The sequence below is a fragment of the Chaetomium strumarium genome (assembly GCF_033439665.1).
Source record: "Chaetomium strumarium strain CBS 333.67 chromosome Unknown B0T15scaffold_1, whole genome shotgun sequence".
In the NCBI taxonomy this organism is placed as follows: Eukaryota; Fungi; Ascomycota; class Sordariomycetes; order Sordariales; family Chaetomiaceae; genus Chaetomium; species Chaetomium strumarium.
The window spans coordinates 4,076,485-4,094,294 of NW_026944429.1; the positions used below are offsets into that span (position 1 = coordinate 4,076,485).

Genomic DNA, 17,810 nt, shown 5'->3' on the forward strand with positions numbered 1-17,810 from the left:
ACGCTTTCCGAGCCCGCTCTCAGGCCATTTTGGTCAGCTCCGCCTGGTAACCCCAGCCTGGGGCCTATCTCCCCACTCCGACTGGCCCGATGCCAACGACCGCCCGCTTGGACAACTGTCAGGCTCTCCAGACATGCCTTTAGGGACCCTTCGTGCACATGCTGTCCGTGGTGAGAACATGGCAGGTTGGCCGCCTTGTCATTGCCAGCTGTACTTGTTGCTACCTTCGTCAGATCCGATGCTGTTTGCCCGATGCTGATGATCCCACTCAATCTACTCGCAGCGCAGTTGGTGCTAACGCCTTAGCGTGGATGGCACGTTGGACAGTCTCTTGACGTATGTACCTTGCAGGGCAAGGAGTGTAGGGTAGGGGCGCTTGGTATAAAGAACTCTCTTTCCAGGCCGGCCCAACCCCTGCCGCCCGTTTCCTGAAATTGTTTTCATCTTTTTGCCCTTCCAGGTTGTCGTTGGTCAGCCTCCTATCACCTCCCGTTCGAAGGGCTGTCCGCTTCCACCCGCCAACATCACCCTCAACATCCATCGACACACTTCATCGCAGCTAGCCGCCGGCTGTGGTTCATCACTGATCGCGGAAGCTGAGTGACGAAAGAAGGGAAAGACAGGCTTTCCTTTGTGTCCCCCTGTGAACTACGATACAACAAACACATCTTGTTAATATATACCTATCATGGCGACATCCATACCGCTCTCAGTCAAGAACCAGGTTCCCGTCACGCCTCCTCCGGACTTCCATATGTTCATGAAGGAGCCTCCGCCTCCTCATTTTTCGAACCCCTTCGCCAGCGGGATCCGTCCGACACAAGGAGTAACAAACGCCACAACACCACAAAACCCGTTACACCCGCCGCACCAACCGCAACGGCCACAGTCATCACAGCAGCCCTCCCAAGCCTCGCCTAGTTTAGGCCCGTCTGGCGGCGCGACGGCCACGTCAACGAAGCCCCAGCTGCACGACGACCCAATCACAGCAGCCGCAGGCGCAGCCACAGCCACAGCCGCAGCCGCCATGGGCCAGTTCGACCCCCGCTACGTTGCCATGGCCTCCCGCATCGCGGCCTACTACCAGCAGCGGTGCCAGGCCGTGGCCAGCTTCCAGCAGCAGCGGTGCCAGGCGTGGGCCAACGCGCAGCGCCAGAAGTGCCAGGAGATGATGCAGGCGGCCACCGTCATCGTGGCCTGGTACATCCGCGACCGCATCCAGCGCCGGCGGAAGAGGCAGAGACGGGCGTTCAGGCGCGGGTTGAAGGCTCGGACAGCTTCGGCTGCTGCTGCTGCTGCTGCTGCTGGCATGTCTAGAGAGCCCGGAGGCGGATGCGGAGGAGGAAAAGGAGGAGGTGGTGGTGGTGGTGGGGGGGTTACGAAGGGCGAGTCAGTGCGCAGGTGGTGATGGGCGTACCATCATCGGTTGCGACGGGCAGCAGCAAGGACGTGCCGCTGGATAAGGAGGAGGCGGACTTCGATATGGACCGCGAGGTGCCGGCTGATAAGGACACGCAGCTGTTCAACGTGGCGGATAATCTGATCAAGAGCCACCTGGCCAGGATTGATGTGCCGCTGCTCGGGGTGCTGTCATTTGATGAGAGCGAGACGGAGAGCGAGAGTGAGAGCGAGGTGGAGGAGGAATTCATGGATTATGAGGAGGATGACGGCGGGGAAGACGAGGACGACGGGGAGGAGTATGACGAGGACGATGATGATATCGTCGGTGGGGGGGTGAAGGAGAAGGAGTTTGCTTCTACTTCTCAGGCTGCGCAGCCGGGAACCATTGCTAAGGGGAGCCGGAAGCGATCCAGGAGCTCTGTTTCGTGAAGGGGGTGGTGGGAATCATCGGGGTGGGATTTAGTTGGGAGTTGGTGGGTTTTGGTTGGTTTAGGCATGTTCATCCGTTCGATCGCACGGCTAGAATCTGACCGGCAATGAAATCTTTACTCACTATAAGTATGATGCGCGTCGTTGGGGTTGCTTGAGCTGCGTAAGTAGGGGAATCAGTTCTGTTCGTAGGGTCAACAGTCAGATCAAGCAAGCAGCGATAGTGAGCTACTAGGTAGTATCTAAGTAGTCTCTATCATTGATGGAGGAGAGCAACTAACAAGAGGCAATCTCATCTACTCATGTAGAGCAACATATTGTAGGTCATTGACTCGATTCTGGGATCAAACAGACAGTTACCCGCCGGCCCACTCCTGAATCATCATTCTGTACTACTACCTATGTCCTGACGGGTGACGGATGGGTTTGTGCAAAGCACCGGTTGTAACGATCGACAGATCACCGGAGGTTGTTAAGCACGAGCATCGAGAATGTGATGGAGGAAAGACATGGGAAGTGCGACGGTATGGACCTTGGCTTGACGTAGCTTGACAGTCTTCTGACAACGGAGGCTCGGCGAAAATAATTGGTTGCAGTCATCCGACAGAAACAACTCGTCAATAAGGCGAGTAACTGTGTAGTAATAAGTCATGGAAATGCGGGAAGCAGCCCACCTCCGGCAGTGTTAACTGTCAACGCTGATACCCAAGGTTACTTTGTGGTCTGTCGGTCTGTGCTCTGTGGGGATTTGCGGGGGAGCTCCTCGCAGCTGCTCGTTCGGGTAACACACCCCTGTCATCCGCCCTGGGCTTTCGTGATCACCAGGTCCAAGCTGCATCCGTCAACCAACCACCTGCGTTCGACATGCTACCGTCGGTGTTATTGCATTGTTTCACTTCGGATCCAGCATAGGTAGTACAGCTTCAAGAGACACCAACTCTCATGGTATTTAAACTATCAGAGAGGGGACTTTATTTGAGACGGCTTCTTAGTCCGAGTGACGAACACTCATCGTTGCTTCCTCACCTTTCAAGTTTCAAGTTCCATCCATTGCTGCCACTATTGTTTCCTGCCTATTTTGCCTGGCGTCACGCTCACCGCCGGCCTACCAGAAACTCGATATAACGTTACTCATCTTCATACCTGCCCTGGCCAGCTCAACACCATGGGGGGCGAGACCCGTACGCAGAAGGGCCCCAGGAGTGACTACCCTCTCCGGGCGCCCCAGCCCGTGGGCCAATTGATATCCACCATCTACAAAGACCGGATCAAGCAATTCTACTCGGGCGGTCAATATGAGCACCAGAACTTGCTTGCCATGATGAAAGAGGCCGTCGTCTCGGGGGAGCCCCACGTGCAGCTCTCCGTCTGGCACGCTCCGGATCAAACAAGGCCGAGCTTCAAAGACGCCGTCTCGCACCAGTTCCAGAGGACAACCGTGGGCCAGTGGTTCGGTCCCTCATGGACCACCCACTGGTTCAAGGTCGTCCTGAAGGTCCCGGTAGAACTTCGCCACAAGAGGCTCCTCGAGCTTCACTGGGACGCCAACAATGAAGGGATGGTGTGGACGGAGCATGGCCATCCGCTCCAGGGCTTGACCGGTGGCGGTGAGCGTGTGGAATGGATCCTTCCAGACTCGTTCCGCGATGGAGAGGAACACACCATTTACATCGAGATGGCCTGCAACGGCATGTTTGGCAACGCCCCCGGCGGCGACTCCATCCAGCCGCCAGACCCCAACAAATACTTCCGGCTCGACCGAGCCGAGATCGTGGCCGTCGATCCGGACGCTCGCCAGCTCTACATCGACATCTGGATCATTGGCGACGCGGCAAGGGAGTTTCCGGAGGATTCCTGGGAGCAACACAAGGCGCTCAAGGTTTGCAACGAGATCATCGAGACCTTTGAGCTCGGCAACCGGGAGTCGCTCAAGGCGTGCCGCAAGATCGCCGAGGACTACATCGGTTCCAACGTGAACTCGGCCAGGGTGTACGAGAGCGGAAAGGAGCCCGTCGTGTACGGCATCGGACACTGCCACATCGACAGTTGCTGGCTCTGGCCGTTTGCTGAAACCAAGCGCAAGGTGGCTAGGTCGTGGTCCAGCCAGTGCGACCTGATGGACAGGTATCCCGAGCTCAACTTTGCCTGCTCACAAGCCCAGCAGTACAAGTGGCTCAAGCAGCTGTACCCATCCGTCTTTGACCGCGTCAAGAAGAAGGTCGTTGAAGGCAGGTTCCATCCCATCGGAGGCAGCTGGGTGGAACACGACACCAACATGCCGAGCGGCGAATCGCTGGTCCGGCAGTTCCTTTATGGGCAGCGCTTCTTCGAGAGCAACTTCGGGAAGCGCTGCCAGACATTCTGGCTGCCCGACACCTTCGGCTACTCGAGCCAGCTGCCGCAGCTCTGCCGGCTCGCCGGCATGACGAGGTTCCTGACGCAGAAGCTCAGCTGGAACAACATCAACCGCTTCCCCCACACGACCTTCAACTGGGTCGCCCTGGACGGAAGCCAGGTCATCTGCCACATGCCGCCGGCCGAGACGTACACGGCCGAGGCCCACTTCGGCGACGTCAAGCGGAGTATGTCGCAGCACAAATCGCTGGACCAAGACGCCACGTCGCTGCTCGTCTTCGGCAAGGGGGATGGGGGCGGCGGCCCGACCTGGCAGCAGATCGAGAAGCTGCGCCGGTGCCGCGGTATCAGCGACACCGTCGGCCTGCTACCTCGCGTCCACATGGGCAACTCGGTGGATGATTTCTTCGATAGGCTCGAGCGCAAGGCCGACTCCTTCGTGACTTGGTATGGCGAGCTGTACTTTGAGCTGCACCGTGGCACGTACACGACCCAGGCAAAGAACAAGCGTGACAACCGCAGGTCCGAGGCTGTGCTTCGCGACCTCGAGCTCCTGGCGACCATCGCGTCTATCAAGGATAAGTCGTATCTGTACCCGAAGAAGGACCTGGACGACATGTGGGAGTCGGTGCTCCTGTGCCAGTTCCATGACTGCCTTCCGGGCAGTTCCATTGAAATGGCCTACCGCGAGTCTGACGAGGTGAGCCGGAAGCCATCGTTTTAGATAGACCGACTACGCCAGCTAACACCAGAACGCAGATGTATGCGGAAGTCTTCAAGACCGCCGAGAAGCTCTTCAAGGACATCTCGAAGGTGCTTGGCGTCGCCCCAGTGCAGACCACGACCGTCGCAGACGGTGTGGCGCTGAACACGCTACCGTGGCACCGCAAGGAAGTGATCGCTATCTCCGAGACCGAAGCTGCCGTTGCTTGCGGACATGGCCCACTGCTGACCCTGCGGACGCTCAAACTGAACAACGAGCCGCTTGTCAGTCTGAAACAGGCATCGAAGGGCGTCTTTGTCCTTGAGAATAGTCAACTCAGGGTCAAGGTGGAAGCCGGCGTAATAACGTCGCTCTACGACAGGCTGGCCGATCGCGAGGTCATCCCCAAGGGGCGCAAGGCCAACCAGTATGTCATCTTCGACGACAAGCCCCTGTACTGGCAAGCCTGGGACGTCGAGGTTTACCACCTCGAGACCCGCAAAGAGCTTCCCTCCGGCGAGACCAAGGTCCACGAAGAGAAGACGCACCGTGTGAGCGTCGTCACCCACACCAGGATCAGCGACAAGTCGTCCATCAAAACCGTCATCAGCCTCGCGGCGTCCATCAAGGGCCAGCAATCCTACGTCGAAGTCTCCAGCGAAGTCGAGTGGCATGAGACCATGAAGTTCCTCAAGGTCGAGTTCCCCGTCGACGTGCGCAACACCGAGGCCAGCTACGAGACGCAGTTCGGCATCGTGCGGCGGCCGACGCACTACAACACGTCGTGGGACATGGCCAAGTTCGAGGTCTGCTCGCACCGCTTCGCCGACCTGTCGGAGCACGACTACGGCGTCTCGGTGCTCAACGACTCCAAGTACGGCTTCGCCACCGCGGGGAACACGATGCGCCTCTCGCTGCTGCGCTCCGCGAAAGCCCCCGACGCCCACGCCGACATGGGCACGCACACAATCCGCTGGGCCATCCTCCCGCACCGCGGCGCTTTATCGCATGTCACGGTCCGCAAGGCGTTCGAGTTCAACAACCCGCTCAAACTGCTCTCCAAAAAGCCCACGACGCAGGAGAGCGGGGGAAGAAGAACAGGAAGAAGCAACAACAACAACAACATCCCAGACCCCTTCCTCCTCCTCCCCCTCTCGGAAGAGAGGCCGCCTGTGTATCTGACCGAGGACTCGAGCCCGGCTCTGATCCTCGACACGGTCAAGCGCGGCGAGGACGACGAGGACGTCTCGCGCGGCGAGCTGCCCGCCAAGCCGGGGCGCAGCGTCATCCTGCGCATCTATGACAGCTTGGGGGGCCGGGCGCGCGGCTACGTGGCGACGACGTGGCATGTGGCGCGGGTGTGCAAGGTCAATCTGCTTGAGGACGAGCTGGAGGAAGTGCAAGACGAAGTTGTTGTGTTGGAGGAGGAGGGTGGTGGCAGAAGTACTAGTAGTAGGTTCGCCGTGGACCTGAGACCGTTCGAGGTGGCCACGTTCAAGCTGCAGTTGGCTTCTGAAGCCTAGGGGCCGTCGTCGCCAGGGTATCTGGTCCTACCTACCTCCAGCTTTGAGTGGACGTTTCTGGACAAGGCGTAGTTTCTGTAACGTACTAGTAAGGTAGGTAGATATCTTCCTTAAGTGGGTGGGTGTAACTGTGTAGAAGTTTTGTTTCATGGGGAGACGTCAGGGATAACGACGAACGGATAAGGGAACTAGGGATAGGAACGAGGAGTACTAGTTACTATGCCGAGTAATGAGCAAAAGAAAAAACCGAATCATGAATGAATGCTTTTTGCAGGGGGCCTTGCCATGGTTGCGGAATAGTATAGTAAATAATTTGATATTCTGTTTCTCTCGTAACTCCGTGAGCCAAACAGGCCACCCGCCCAGGTTGGGCCCAGACGGAAACACCAGGAGTACCTATAGCTCCAACACCCAGATACCCACCTGCACCTCTTTCGCAGAGATAGGTACTGTACTTGTACTTGTACAATACAACCGACCAACCCAAGCCCAATACAGACCAGACCAGACCAGGCCATAACATAACAATAGTTTCACCTCCCCCGCGCAGCCTTCCTCTTCCGCGCCGCCTTCTCCCGCGCATACTCGTTCGCCGCGCGCCCTTCCTCCCCCTGGATCTCGGCCACGAGCCGCTTGTACTTCTTCTCGTACGCCGCGTCGCGCTCCTTCTTGACGCGCAGGTTCTCGCGCCGGATGAAGTCGGCGTCCTTGCGCAGCTCGCGCAGCGCGCCCTTGCGCTCGCGCCTGTGCTCCGCCTTGAGCTTGGCCAGCTCCGCCCGCTCCCGGTCCGGGTCGTAGTGCTTGTCCGGGTCGAACGAGTCCTCGAACTTGGGCACGTACGTCCGGATGGCCAAGGGCCGGTGGTGGTGCAGCTCGAGGGGTCGGCGGGAGAGGCGGGCTAGTTGCAGGAGGCGCGTGATGGTTGAGGCCGCGTCGGTTAGTTTGGCCGTTAATGCTGGGGGGAGGTGGGCGGCGTTGGGCTGGGAGGTGAGGTGTTGCAGCGCGAGGAGCGCGGGTTGGAAGGTCTCGTAGAAGGCTGGCAGTTTGTGCCATGTTTCCGCAGCGGTCTTGAGAACCGCTGTTATGGTGTTGATGATGGCGACCTTGAGGGAGTTGTCCTCTTCTGGGGAGAGAGACTGCTTTTTTTGTTGGCAGTCGCTGCAGTTGAGTTGCCGGATGGTGGTCGTGCTCGCGCCCTTGATCCGGATTCCCGCAGCTGGCTCGTGAACCGGGAAGAAGCCCAGCTTCTCCCGCGGCTTCTCGTGCGCCAGTGAGCATAATGTGTTGAGGCAGAAGTTCACCAGCTCGGGCACATAACGCTTCGAGAATTGCTGATACTGTAATGAGAGGATCGAGAGGTAGGTTCCAGTAGCATAGTCGGAGAGGTGCTGGGGAATCTTTTGCCCAAGGTAACGCGCAATGGCCAGCATCGCCGGAGTCACCACCTGATGGAAATGATCGGATGTGGGAAAGGTTGTCCCGATTGCAGTCAGCAGGACCAAATCCCCAACGGTGAGAGACAGGGCCCGTTGCTGCTCCATCTCAAGGACGTGGGCCCGGTATCCCTTGGCCACTTCGATGGGGAAGGACTTGGCCAGTGAATGAATATGCCGGCTTAGGCTCTCCAAGGTAGGAAACCAATGCGGCTCGAATCGATCACCTAGGTATGCCACATGCTGTACCAGCGCCTGCGAGAACTGGCCAAGCCTCTCCTTGTTCTTGCTGTCCAGCTTGGGATGATAGAGCGCTCTGATGCGCTGAACAGCCACTGGAAGCTTTGTCACCTCGATACCGTGAAACACCTTGAGCAGCTCTCCGTGGGTCTGCGGACATGGGAAAGTATAAGGTATCCCATTCTCGTCGTCGCCTTTGACGTTTCCAGTCGCCTGAAATACCGGGTCCTTGGATTCCGCTTCTGTTAAGATGCCTTTGACGAACTCGTCATCGTCGGAGCCTGCGTCTGATTCGGTATCTTCATCTTCGCTCTCCTCGCTTCCCAAGTCGTCGCTGTCAAGCTCCAATTCGGATCCACTGGCAACGAGGTCGTCGTCGATGAGGAAGTCGTCTTCGTCATCGAACCCCAACTCTGTGGCAGTGGGCCGGTATTTGACCCCCTTTCCAAGACCGAACTCGTCGTTTTCGGTGCTGAACGGGTCGTATGCTTGTCCATCAGCGCCCCCCTTCATCTCTGCCTTTTCCTCCTCCTCTTCCTCTTCCTCTTCATCAGCTTCGCCTCGCATGCGCCGAAGCCTCTTCTCCTCGAGTTCCTTGAGTCGTCTGGACTCTTCTTCTGCTTTCTCCTCCTCTGTCTTCGTTCTCTCGGCCGGCTGCGCTCGCTTGTCTGCAGCGAGCTGCTTCACCCGAATGTCGTAGTCTTTTTCAAGAGCAGCCTTGTCCTTCCCAGCAATGACGATGGAGTCTTGGGGTCCCTTCTGGTCCTTTGATGGGGGCTTCTCCCTTTGGAAAAGCAGGGCTTGGATATCAGGCATGGTCTTGTCGAGTTCCTCCCGGAGTTCATTGTCCTCCTCTTTGGCCGCTTGCCGTTCCTGGAGCGTGTTAGCGTATCGTTATTGCCGTGCATGCCGGTAAGACCTACGTATTTGTGGAACTTAGACTTGGCGATAATCTCTTCGTAAATCTCCTTCTTGGTCTTTTTCCTCTCCGGCTGCTCGTCCTCCTCTTCCTGCTCCTCGGCGGCTTCCGCTAGGCGCTGGCGCTTCAACCTCCTTCTCTCGGCGCGCGAGCTGTCAGACTCGTCGCCTGACGGTAGTTCCTCCTCCTCGAAATCGTCCCTTGCCGGCTCCACTTCGTCGTCGTCGAACAGCGGTCTGCCCATATGGGTCAGCCCCCCCATGGGCTCGTCATCATCCTCTTCTAAGTCAAAGACGGCGCTCTTCTTATGATTCCGCTGCTGCTCCCGGGTGAATCTTTCGATCATCTTCTCCTCCAACGTCATGTTCGGATCGTCCTCGCCGAAGCGCCTATCGATGAGTCCCCCGACCTTGTTCCGCCGCTGCATTTCTACAAGGAGCGTTTGTCGCCGCTTGAAGGGCCCGTTAGCAAAAGAGCTCAAGTGATTCCCCTGGGAGGTGGACATACCCGCTCCTCTCCCACGGCTTTGGCCAGTCCAGGCCGTCCTTTGATGGCCATGGCCGTCTTGTCGCTGACCGGCTTATTGGTGGTAACCTCGAACTTGGGCCCCCGGGCGTTGGTCTTGAACTGAAAGGGATTGAACTGCTCGCGGATGCTGGCCAGGGCCTCCGTCCGGTGCAGGCGCTTGTCATCTTTGCCCTTCTGGTCCTGTGCATTTTTGCGCTTCTGTTTCTTGGACTGCTGCGGGCCGATGAGTCCCTGTTCGCGGAGCGAGGCTTTGAGCCTCTTTAACTGGGAGCCGGCCATCGTGGGGATTGGCTCAGTGCTTTCCTCCAAGCTGTCACATTCGAGAGCTTTTCCAATCCGGCTCAGAGATTTTTGGGATGTTGCTCCAGTACGTAGCGGTTTATCTTATCAGCTGCCCCACCTACGTGCAGAAATTTGGCGGTGAACGCTGGCAGTAACGCGCTGTCGATGATGGACCAGCCTTCCATGTGGAACCCGAACTCAAACTGCAGCTCCCACTTCTGCTTGATTAGTCATCTACCGTAACTTAAGCCGCATACCTCCACATGAGGTGAAGGCGTAATGACAAACAAACAAACAACCACAACCAACACTATCGTCATCCAGGAACCACATCCAAGCCATGGGCTTGCTAATCAGATTCATCCGGGATGACCGGGTATTGTTTGGCTACTTAGCCCTCAATGCAGTGGGATGGCTCTGGGGAGTGCGCATCCTCCTTAGGAAGTGGCGCGACGAGGCCGAGATTAAGCCAGTACAGCCTAAGACACAGTACATCACCCAGGAGACCGAAGACGCGCTGAAGCTGGGCACACTCGACACACTGCTCGGCCACTACAACTACTCGATCCGTGAAACGGCTGCCAAGATCGTATGCGACAGAGCCGTCAATGACCGAGACGCGATCGAAATGCTGCTCTGGGGCATCACGCGCCAGGACTATGAAGAACGGTTGAAGAATCTTAGGGCGCTTTCTATCATCATCGCTGACGCTGGTAAGTTCGGCCTGGTATGCTCCACACGACTTCCGCTATGGTGCTGACTGCAAGTGAAGAAAGCCTGGAGCGGCTCCATACATGGAAAGCCTATGCTGCCCTGGTCAGATGCCTAGAGTTGTCCCTTGACCCGAAGCAAGACGTGCTTGAGGCAGAAGGCTTTGACGAATACGCGCTTCGGGACATAACGGAGCGAGTCTGTCTAATGTACGTCAGTCAGCTGCTCAGCTGTTACGACGCTGAAAAGCTCGTCAAAGCCAAGTTTGTTGAGAAGTGGCTGGCGAAGCAAAACTGGGGCATCACAAAGGAGGACCGGCAGCGGAATTTTGCGCAGTACATGCGCTGCAGAGGCAACCACATCGCTGACATTGTCGCTTCAATTCGTGCTTGTCCATCTGGCCAAGAGGCTCTGGAGAGGGCGGAGCTCGTCGCCCCGCCATCACCCACAGACAGCGACCCCGAGGACAACGCCCCGCTTATTGAGCGGTTCAAGGTTCTGCTCCCTAACAACATCAGTGTCAGGAACCTTAGTGAGGATGACCCGACGGCGTTGTTGATCCGTTCCCTCCAGACAGTGCATTCGGTCGAGGTCGAGGAGCAACGTATGAGGCATCGGCATCGCGAGGCTATGGTTCTGAATGATGGGAGCCGACCTGTCAACAGCGATGATATCATCCAGCGGCCGGATTCTCCCACGTGATTCCACCATGACCGAGAGAAAACGGGGATTATGGCAGGTCTGAAGCTGCATTTACAAAGCATATCTAATTGCGAGCAAGGTATGAGCCGGGACGCTCACGTCGATGGTCAATGCCGATGGGAACGCTTATACCGCAGTTCCGGGAACAAGGGGACCATCGCTAACTTCCCCGAGCTGTCATTGTCCCTCGCAACTTGAAGGCAATACGCTATTTGGCTTCGGTGGTCGATGGCCGTTCTCACAACGAGGAGCCCGATGGATCGCAAAGTCCGACTTGGGCACGCCCTGTCCAAGCCTACGATTACAGATCCAGGCCAAACCGTATCGTAAAGGAGCTTACAGAGGAGGGTTGGGCCGATCTGCAACAGGTTTCTATCAACCGTTGCGTGGACGAAGTTTCCCACATCCATAAACAATGCGTAGAAACGGAAGAGGCGATGGCTGGGTGATAGATACCTAGGTAGTTGAATTGCATGCGTTTATACCTACGGTACCTAAGGTAGGTGTCGTTGTGATCCATTGTGTCGTGGCTGTTTTTGGATCTGGAGCTTGTTGGAAGGTGCAATGCACACCTGGGGCACGGAATATAAAGGCAAAATATGGGCTCTGGCCGGGGCTCTGAACTTGACTCTGACAACCCACAACCATTCCACAAAATTCAAGCACTTCTTACCCACGGGTCTCTGCGGGTACTTCATTGGAAGTTGATAATCCTTGCACGTGCTTAAAAAGGAGGCACTGCACTAGGCTCGGCAGCCACTTGCGGCAACATTGCGGCAACAGCTAGAGGCAGACTTGAGAAAAACGATCGAACAGCAGCTTCGTCTCCTCTCGCACCGACCTCTCCTTTGACTTTCTTCAGCACTGCCAACCAGCCTTTGCCAGTATCGCCAAACACCAACCGAGGCCGAAGAGGTTGGATGCTGGGCTGCTCAACGACGCCGACGACCTGCTCTCTCGAGTTGATTGTTTGAATCAATGTTCTTACTCAAAGCTGCATCCATATGTTGGCCATTGTCATCAGGGAGAGCGGGGAGGCTATTTCTGGTCTTCATCGCGTGTGGAAATTCGATTTTAGCACACAGGAGCAGTTCGGATGCAGTCTCTACCACGGAGATCTCTTCCCTGATCCAAAAGGAGAGCTCGAAGGCCCTCAGGTGCAACGCCGCAAACTGCATTAACTAAAGGTGCTGTGCAGCACTGCAGAACGGTGGTCACAACCCCGGCATCCCCACGGTTATGCAGCAGAGGCCCCACAGCCTCGTGCCGGCGTTGCATCAACCGGCGCAGGGACATGGCTCCAAGATGTCCGGGCTAGGTCAGCTCCGCTGTGTTTGTTGGCACACGCTTTATTACTTAGGGACTAGCATTTGATGTTGGTAGTAAAGACAAAGGAATGTACTATTTGATGGAGGGACGCAAAGTGGAAGAAATCGGCATTGTGGTGAAAATACGCTTGATCAAGGCAAAGGAAATGACGAGTGCGCGCTGGTGCGGGCATCGCGGCACCGGCCCAGGGATGCATATCCCAGACGATGATCTCGTCCCAGGATTCCAGACCTCGTGAGATCGTGAGGCTACTCCGTACATGGAAAGGGAACGCAACTAGGAGTCCTTCATACTATGGAGACTCATCAGCATCTAAGTCAGGGCCAACAAGCGCTCGTCCAAGCTATATTTTCTGTCTGTTTTGTTTTCTGATCCGCCGGAGGTAGGAGAGACGGCAACACCAGAGGCCCACACAATTGCAGAATGAACGGGACCCTGGTCGGGTGTCAACGTCGTCGTCTCTTGCCGCTGAGTGGCCACTACAGAGGTTACCGGCAAAAGTTTTCAAAGTGGGCCAGGTACCGGCAAGGGTCACACACCAACCCCTGAATGTACCAACGCGTCGCGCAGCCTTCAGAAAGGGATATACATTCCATTGGCATCAATGATAGCCTGTTGCCGTATAGGCATTGTATCTACACACTCTCTAAGAAATTCCTCAGGGATTGCTTCCCATACAGTATTTACTGCTTCCCGTAATTGGTCAGACGATATCTTCGCTAGGTAGCTAACTGCAATATAATCCTTCATCCAGTTCCATGCGTTCTCGATCGGATTTAGATCAGGGCTAAAGGGGGGATGGGTATAAACAGAGATCCCCTAAGCTATCAGCTCTTCGCAAGTGACTTAAGCAGTATAAGGAGAGGCATTGTCATATATAAATACCTGGCCTAGATGAAGCCGAAATCACCTATCAATAAGGGGGACAACTCTCTCTAAGTACCTCTCCCCAGTTATCGACCCCTATTCTTTCTCCTAGAAAAGAGCAGGCCCTTTGCCATATTTCACTAAGTATGAGCCCTAGAACATCCATCCCTTTGGCCGTTATTTACGCTCAACGATGCAAGTCGGGTCGTATACCTCGTTTTGACGGCGTGTAACCCAGACCTTTCGATAGGCGCCTGCCGTTACCCAGGTCTCGTCGGTCCAAAGGATTTCGTAGTATCGCTCGAGAGGCTAGTGGACATGCTCCAGAGCATTGTCAAGGCGGAGTTATCGGTTCTTCTCGGTAATCGGAGGCTTTCGATATACAACATAGCATTTAAAGCTAGCGTTGCAAAGGGCGTAGCGGATAGCGTACTTTGAATAGTCTTAGCTAAGAGCAAGAGGGATCTTCGAGTAAGGTATTCGACGAGAGGCTTTCGAGGAGGTAATAAAGGCGATCAGCTCTTTAACTTGTTCAGGGTTGAGAAGACCAGGGCGACCAGAGCGCTTCTTTGGTGTGATATTTGGAGCGCGGCAAGCATGTCCAACTTGGTTGTAGGTAAGGCCAAGTTGTGCAACGATCTGCTCGTATGTAAGGCCAAGATTGCGGAGGGTTTGAACTTGAAGACGCTCATCGCGAGTGAGATCAGGGTTCTTGAAACGCTGGCTAGGTGGTGTAGAGGGGCGCTCTAAAGCCATTGCAAAGGTGGTGGGTTATGTTGATGTTTTCTGATGGTTGCGCGCGACGCGTTGGTACATTCAGGGCGTGGTGTGTGACCCTTGCCGGTACCTGGCCCACTTTGAAAACTTTTGCCGGTAACCTCTGTAGGAGATGCATGAGAAACACTGGGTGAATAACAACAACATACACACAGTAAAGCCATTGGTCTTCTGCTTCGATGTTTCCCAGCCATTCGCGCCTGCCGGTCGGCCGTCTTCGCTGCCCTCTGCTGTCCACTCATTATTCATTATTCGCAACTCCATCTTGCTACGGTTACCCTTGTCATTTCCCAGAGGTGATGTTTGTTTCCCCCTTTCTTCCACCGTAGCTGGGTACCTAGGTACAGAGCATTCAATTACCCCGCCGATCCCATTCTCACATCGCCTTCAGCTTTCTTATTTCCAACACCCTACTCAACATCACGGACTAAATAATTACGGAAGCAGGCCCCCTGAAACCTCAGACCAACTAGACTGAACATCCTAAGAAACAAAGCAGGCACCTGTTTCTCGGAGCTTTATTCCGCTTGGTTGTTTTCATAATTGGCATTGGGCAACGCAGAGGCCGGGTTTGAAACAGGCCACAGGCGAAACAGCCATAACCGCTTTCTGGTCGCCCAAACCGAGTGGACTTCTTCTATCCGTCTTTCGTTGGGCTGCCCCGAAGGTCTTACACTAGGTGCCCGCGCCCAGCGGTGAGCCGAGGTGGCGCTCCCGTCGCTCCCGTCTTTAGCGGGCCCCAGCTTCGGCTTCCCCCAACCCCAAAGAACCTGAAAGAAGTGGGGTGAAGGTAGGTAAACAATTAAAGCCGTCGCCAGGGCGCTTGCCGCCACAACTTGTTGACCCAACATGTCCACCACTACCTCAACATCAACATACAACACTACAACACGACACACCCTGGCAAGACGACCCGGTCGAAGCGGCATCGCGACAGCGTCGACCCCGAATTTGAACCAGCTCTATACAGCGCAGTCATCGCGTTTGGCTGCCCCGGCGCTCTCGCGCAAGGGGTCAGTCGCTGCGCTCACGCAGAACTCGTTGGCGGCAATCCCCGATGATTCGGAAGGCTACGCATACAACTCAGTCCTGACCAGCGACACCATGCCGCCGCCACTCACGCCGGGCCGCCTCGGCGGCAACGACGAGATTACCGTCGGCGATACGGTTGAGGTCCCTGGAAGCATGACGGGCACCGTCCGCTTCATCGGCCCTGTCGCCGGGCGCAAGGGCACCTTTGCTGGTGTCGAGCTGCATCCCGATTATGCGCCCAGAGGGAAGAACAGCGGTGACGTTGACGGGTAAGCTGTTCTCGGTGTTCCGCCAGTTTTGCAGCAATTGCGGCAACGAACAGATGCAGAAGGCGGTGGTGCTAATCTGGGTCACCTTGCATGCAGTGTTTATTACTTCACCACAACACAGCCGGGCGCCGGCATCTTCCTGCCTTTATCCAAGGCCATCAAGCGCGACTCGCCCCCGATGTCCGGGAAGTCGTTCCCGCACACGCCGGCAAGCGGCGGACTGAAGGTCGCAAGCCAAAACTCAATAAACTTCACACCGCCTACTCCAGGGGTACCCAAACTCAGCCAGTCCGTCGGCCCGAGCCGGGCCTCGAGTCCGCTTGGCAAGAAGACGCGGCCGTCCCTCCCACGTCCAGAATCGCCCGTAAGGAGGCTCATGACGCCCGGCCCACGTCCGACCATCCCGAGCCCAGCGGTGCCTGCCAGGTTTGGCAGCCCGACGTCGAGCAACAAGTTTGCTCAGAGCGTTCGAGGAACAGCGGGCGATCCCAGCAAGCGAATACCGAGCCACGTGCGGAAAGGGAGTGTTGGTGTCGGCCCGCGCAGTGTCTCTGCGCTGGGAACGACCTCACACCCGAACTTCATGGAAGATGAAGTACCCCCCATGGTGGGTGTGCAGAGAACACAGACGAATGGCAGTAACGGTTCCTTTTCGCTTAAGGTGCGGCCGGCGTCGCGGGCGGCATCCCGAGTTGGTAACCATGCGCAGGACGAAGAGCTTGAGAGGTTGAGAGCCGAACTGGAGGAGCGCGATCGTCAACTCAAAGAACAAGCCGCGACACTCGCCGAGATGGAGAGCAGCCTGACAGAGCTCCAGGGGCTGATCGAGAACTCGGAGGGACCGCCGTTGCAGCGGCGCGATAGCATCGACGACAAAGACTCGGCGCAGCTTCGGGCCCTCGTAAGGGAGAAGAACGATAAGATCGCCATGCTCACAGCCGAGTTCGATGCGCACCGAGCGGATTTCCGGAGCACTATTGATACGCTGGAAATGGCGAGCGCGGAAACGGAGAGGGTGTACGAGAAGAGGATTGAGGAACTGATGCAAGAGATTCAGGAGCTGCAGGACAGAACCTCGGATGTCGACACAATTGCAGCCCAGCTAAAGCAACTCGAGGAACTGGTGCAGGAACTCGAAGAGGGGCTCGAGGATGCCAGGAGAGGCGAGGCTGAGGCACGCGGCGAGGTGGAGTTCTTGCGAGGGGAAGTGGAAAGGACCCGAACCGAGCTCCGCCGTGAACGGGAGAAGGCGCAATCGGCTATGAACGGCGTCAACGGCGGCGCCGTGTCGAAGGAGTTAGAGCAGAAGGAGGATGAGATTCGGGGGCTCAAAGCCATCATTCACTCGCTCAGCAGAGACTCGGTGCCGAAGGATAACTCGGATGGGAATCCCTCCCAGAGACCATCATCCTTCCGCCCCGGCCCGGGCGAGTCCATCGAAGAGCACCTCACCCGCGAGAAACTTGACCGTGAAGTCGCCGAGCTCCGGGCCCTACTGGAGAGCAAGACTGCGCGCGAGGAGGAGCTCGAGCGCGAGCTGGAGGCGCTGCGTAGGGGAAGCGTCATGACCGCTCTTGGACGGGGAGCCCGCGCGAGCTCGTTGACAATCAGCGGGGTCGACAACGAGCGGAGCTCGATCCGAGACTCGCGCGGAACGGTGATCGCGCCGCCGAGCACCGGCAACCCTGAGTCGCAACCACAGCACAAGGGACTCGCCGCGCACAAGCACAACAACCGCGGCCACACGCTGGACACGATGCACGAGAGTGATACCTACAGTTCGGCAACGGAGAACAGCACATTGTGGTGCGAGATTTGCGAGACATCCGGGCATGACATTCTCACCTGCACGAATGTGTTCGGTTTGGACCACCAGCAGCCGAACGGGGACGCCGCTGCCACGGGGAGGAGCAACGGTGTGCAGGCAGAAGCCGAGAGTGAGGACGAGGCGCCGGGAATCAAACCCGCGCCGCTGTCTCCGCTGAAGACTGCCAAACCACCTCTCGCCACCACCACCACCACCACCGAGACTACTACCCCCTCACCGGCTACGGCACCGGCCCTCGCGCCGAACCTGATGGATTCGGGCCCAGTGGCGGGCAAGGAGAGCGGTACGGTGGACGCGGGCAAGTGGTGCGCCATATGCGAGAGGGACGGCCACGATAGCCTGGACTGCCCCTTTGAGAACGCGTTCTAGGGGTCGGCTTGCTCTTCTTGCAAGGGGCCCAGTTCATGTTCTTGCTGTTAGCTTACCTCTCTTGGTTTTTTTTTTTCGGGTCATTGGGCTTCTTTCAATGGGTTATTGTTGTG

The 17,810-nt window shown here is 56.8% G+C and overlaps 5 protein-coding genes across 5 annotated transcripts; 4 read left to right on the forward strand and 1 right to left on the reverse strand.

Moving 5' to 3' along the window:
- Window positions 1–688: 688 nt before the first annotated feature.
- Window positions 689–1,830, forward strand: B0T15DRAFT_507231 (uncharacterized protein; the record flags this gene model as incomplete). Its single annotated transcript, XM_062867634.1, has 2 exons — window positions 689–1,389; window positions 1,443–1,830. 2 exons carry the CDS (start codon window positions 689–691, stop codon window positions 1,828–1,830), a joined length of 1,089 nt encoding a protein of 362 aa, XP_062726353.1.
- Window positions 1,831–3,169: 1,339 nt separating this feature from the next.
- B0T15DRAFT_518855 (glycoside hydrolase family 38 protein) lies at window positions 3,170–6,722 on the forward strand. The gene is made up of 2 exons (XM_062868393.1): window positions 3,170–4,885; window positions 4,945–6,722. The coding sequence occupies exons 1-2, from the start codon at window positions 3,389–3,391 to the stop codon at window positions 6,409–6,411; spliced, it is 2,964 nt and encodes a 987-aa protein (XP_062726354.1). The 5' UTR covers window positions 3,170–3,388; the 3' UTR covers window positions 6,412–6,722.
- B0T15DRAFT_426116 (nucleolar protein 14) lies at window positions 6,723–9,867 on the reverse strand. The gene is made up of 3 exons (XM_062865643.1): window positions 9,511–9,867; window positions 9,008–9,454; window positions 6,723–8,957 (listed from the first exon to the last, which is right to left on the reverse strand). Exons 1-3 carry the CDS (start codon window positions 9,808–9,810, stop codon window positions 6,945–6,947), a joined length of 2,760 nt encoding a protein of 919 aa, XP_062726355.1. The 5' UTR covers window positions 9,811–9,867; the 3' UTR covers window positions 6,723–6,944.
- A 157-nt stretch (window positions 9,868–10,024) lies between these two features.
- Window positions 10,025–11,280, forward strand: B0T15DRAFT_42633 (uncharacterized protein). The gene is made up of 2 exons (XM_062865647.1): window positions 10,025–10,526; window positions 10,586–11,280. Exons 1-2 carry the CDS (start codon window positions 10,154–10,156, stop codon window positions 11,224–11,226), a joined length of 1,014 nt encoding a protein of 337 aa, XP_062726356.1. The 5' UTR covers window positions 10,025–10,153; the 3' UTR covers window positions 11,227–11,280.
- Window positions 11,281–14,839: 3,559 nt separating this feature from the next.
- B0T15DRAFT_42702 (uncharacterized protein) lies at window positions 14,840–17,744 on the forward strand. The gene is made up of 2 exons (XM_062865662.1): window positions 14,840–15,500; window positions 15,597–17,744. Exons 1-2 carry the CDS (start codon window positions 15,049–15,051, stop codon window positions 17,695–17,697), a joined length of 2,553 nt encoding a protein of 850 aa, XP_062726357.1. The 5' UTR covers window positions 14,840–15,048; the 3' UTR covers window positions 17,698–17,744.
- Window positions 17,745–17,810: the final 66 nt, after the last annotated feature.

What these genes read in the sequence shown, in the direction of transcription:
- B0T15DRAFT_42702 (XM_062865662.1), top strand. Translation starts at nt 15,049, where the DNA reads ATGTCCACCACTACCTCAACATCAACATACAACACTACAACACGACAC. An exon ending in AACAGCGGTGACGTTGACGG is followed by an intron (nt 15,501 to 15,596) that starts GTAAGCTGTTCT and finishes CCTTGCATGCAG; the next exon opens with TGTTTATTACTTCACCACAA.
- B0T15DRAFT_42633 (XM_062865647.1), top strand. Translation starts at nt 10,154, where the DNA reads ATGGGCTTGCTAATCAGATTCATCCGGGATGACCGGGTATTGTTTGGC. An exon ending in TATCATCATCGCTGACGCTG is followed by an intron (nt 10,527 to 10,585) that starts GTAAGTTCGGCC and finishes CTGCAAGTGAAG; the next exon opens with AAAGCCTGGAGCGGCTCCAT.
- B0T15DRAFT_426116 (XM_062865643.1), bottom strand. Translation starts at nt 9,810, where the DNA reads ATGGCCGGCTCCCAGTTAAAGAGGCTCAAAGCCTCGCTCCGCGAACAG. An exon ending in AAGCCGTGGGAGAGGAGCGG is followed by an intron (nt 9,455 to 9,510) that starts GTATGTCCACCT and finishes GGGCCCTTCAAG; the next exon opens with CGGCGACAAACGCTCCTTGT. An exon ending in AGTCTAAGTTCCACAAATAC is followed by an intron (nt 8,958 to 9,007) that starts GTAGGTCTTACC and finishes AACACGCTCCAG; the next exon opens with GAACGGCAAGCGGCCAAAGA.
- B0T15DRAFT_518855 (XM_062868393.1), top strand. Translation starts at nt 3,389, where the DNA reads ATGGTGTGGACGGAGCATGGCCATCCGCTCCAGGGCTTGACCGGTGGC. An exon ending in CCTACCGCGAGTCTGACGAG is followed by an intron (nt 4,886 to 4,944) that starts GTGAGCCGGAAG and finishes ACCAGAACGCAG; the next exon opens with ATGTATGCGGAAGTCTTCAA.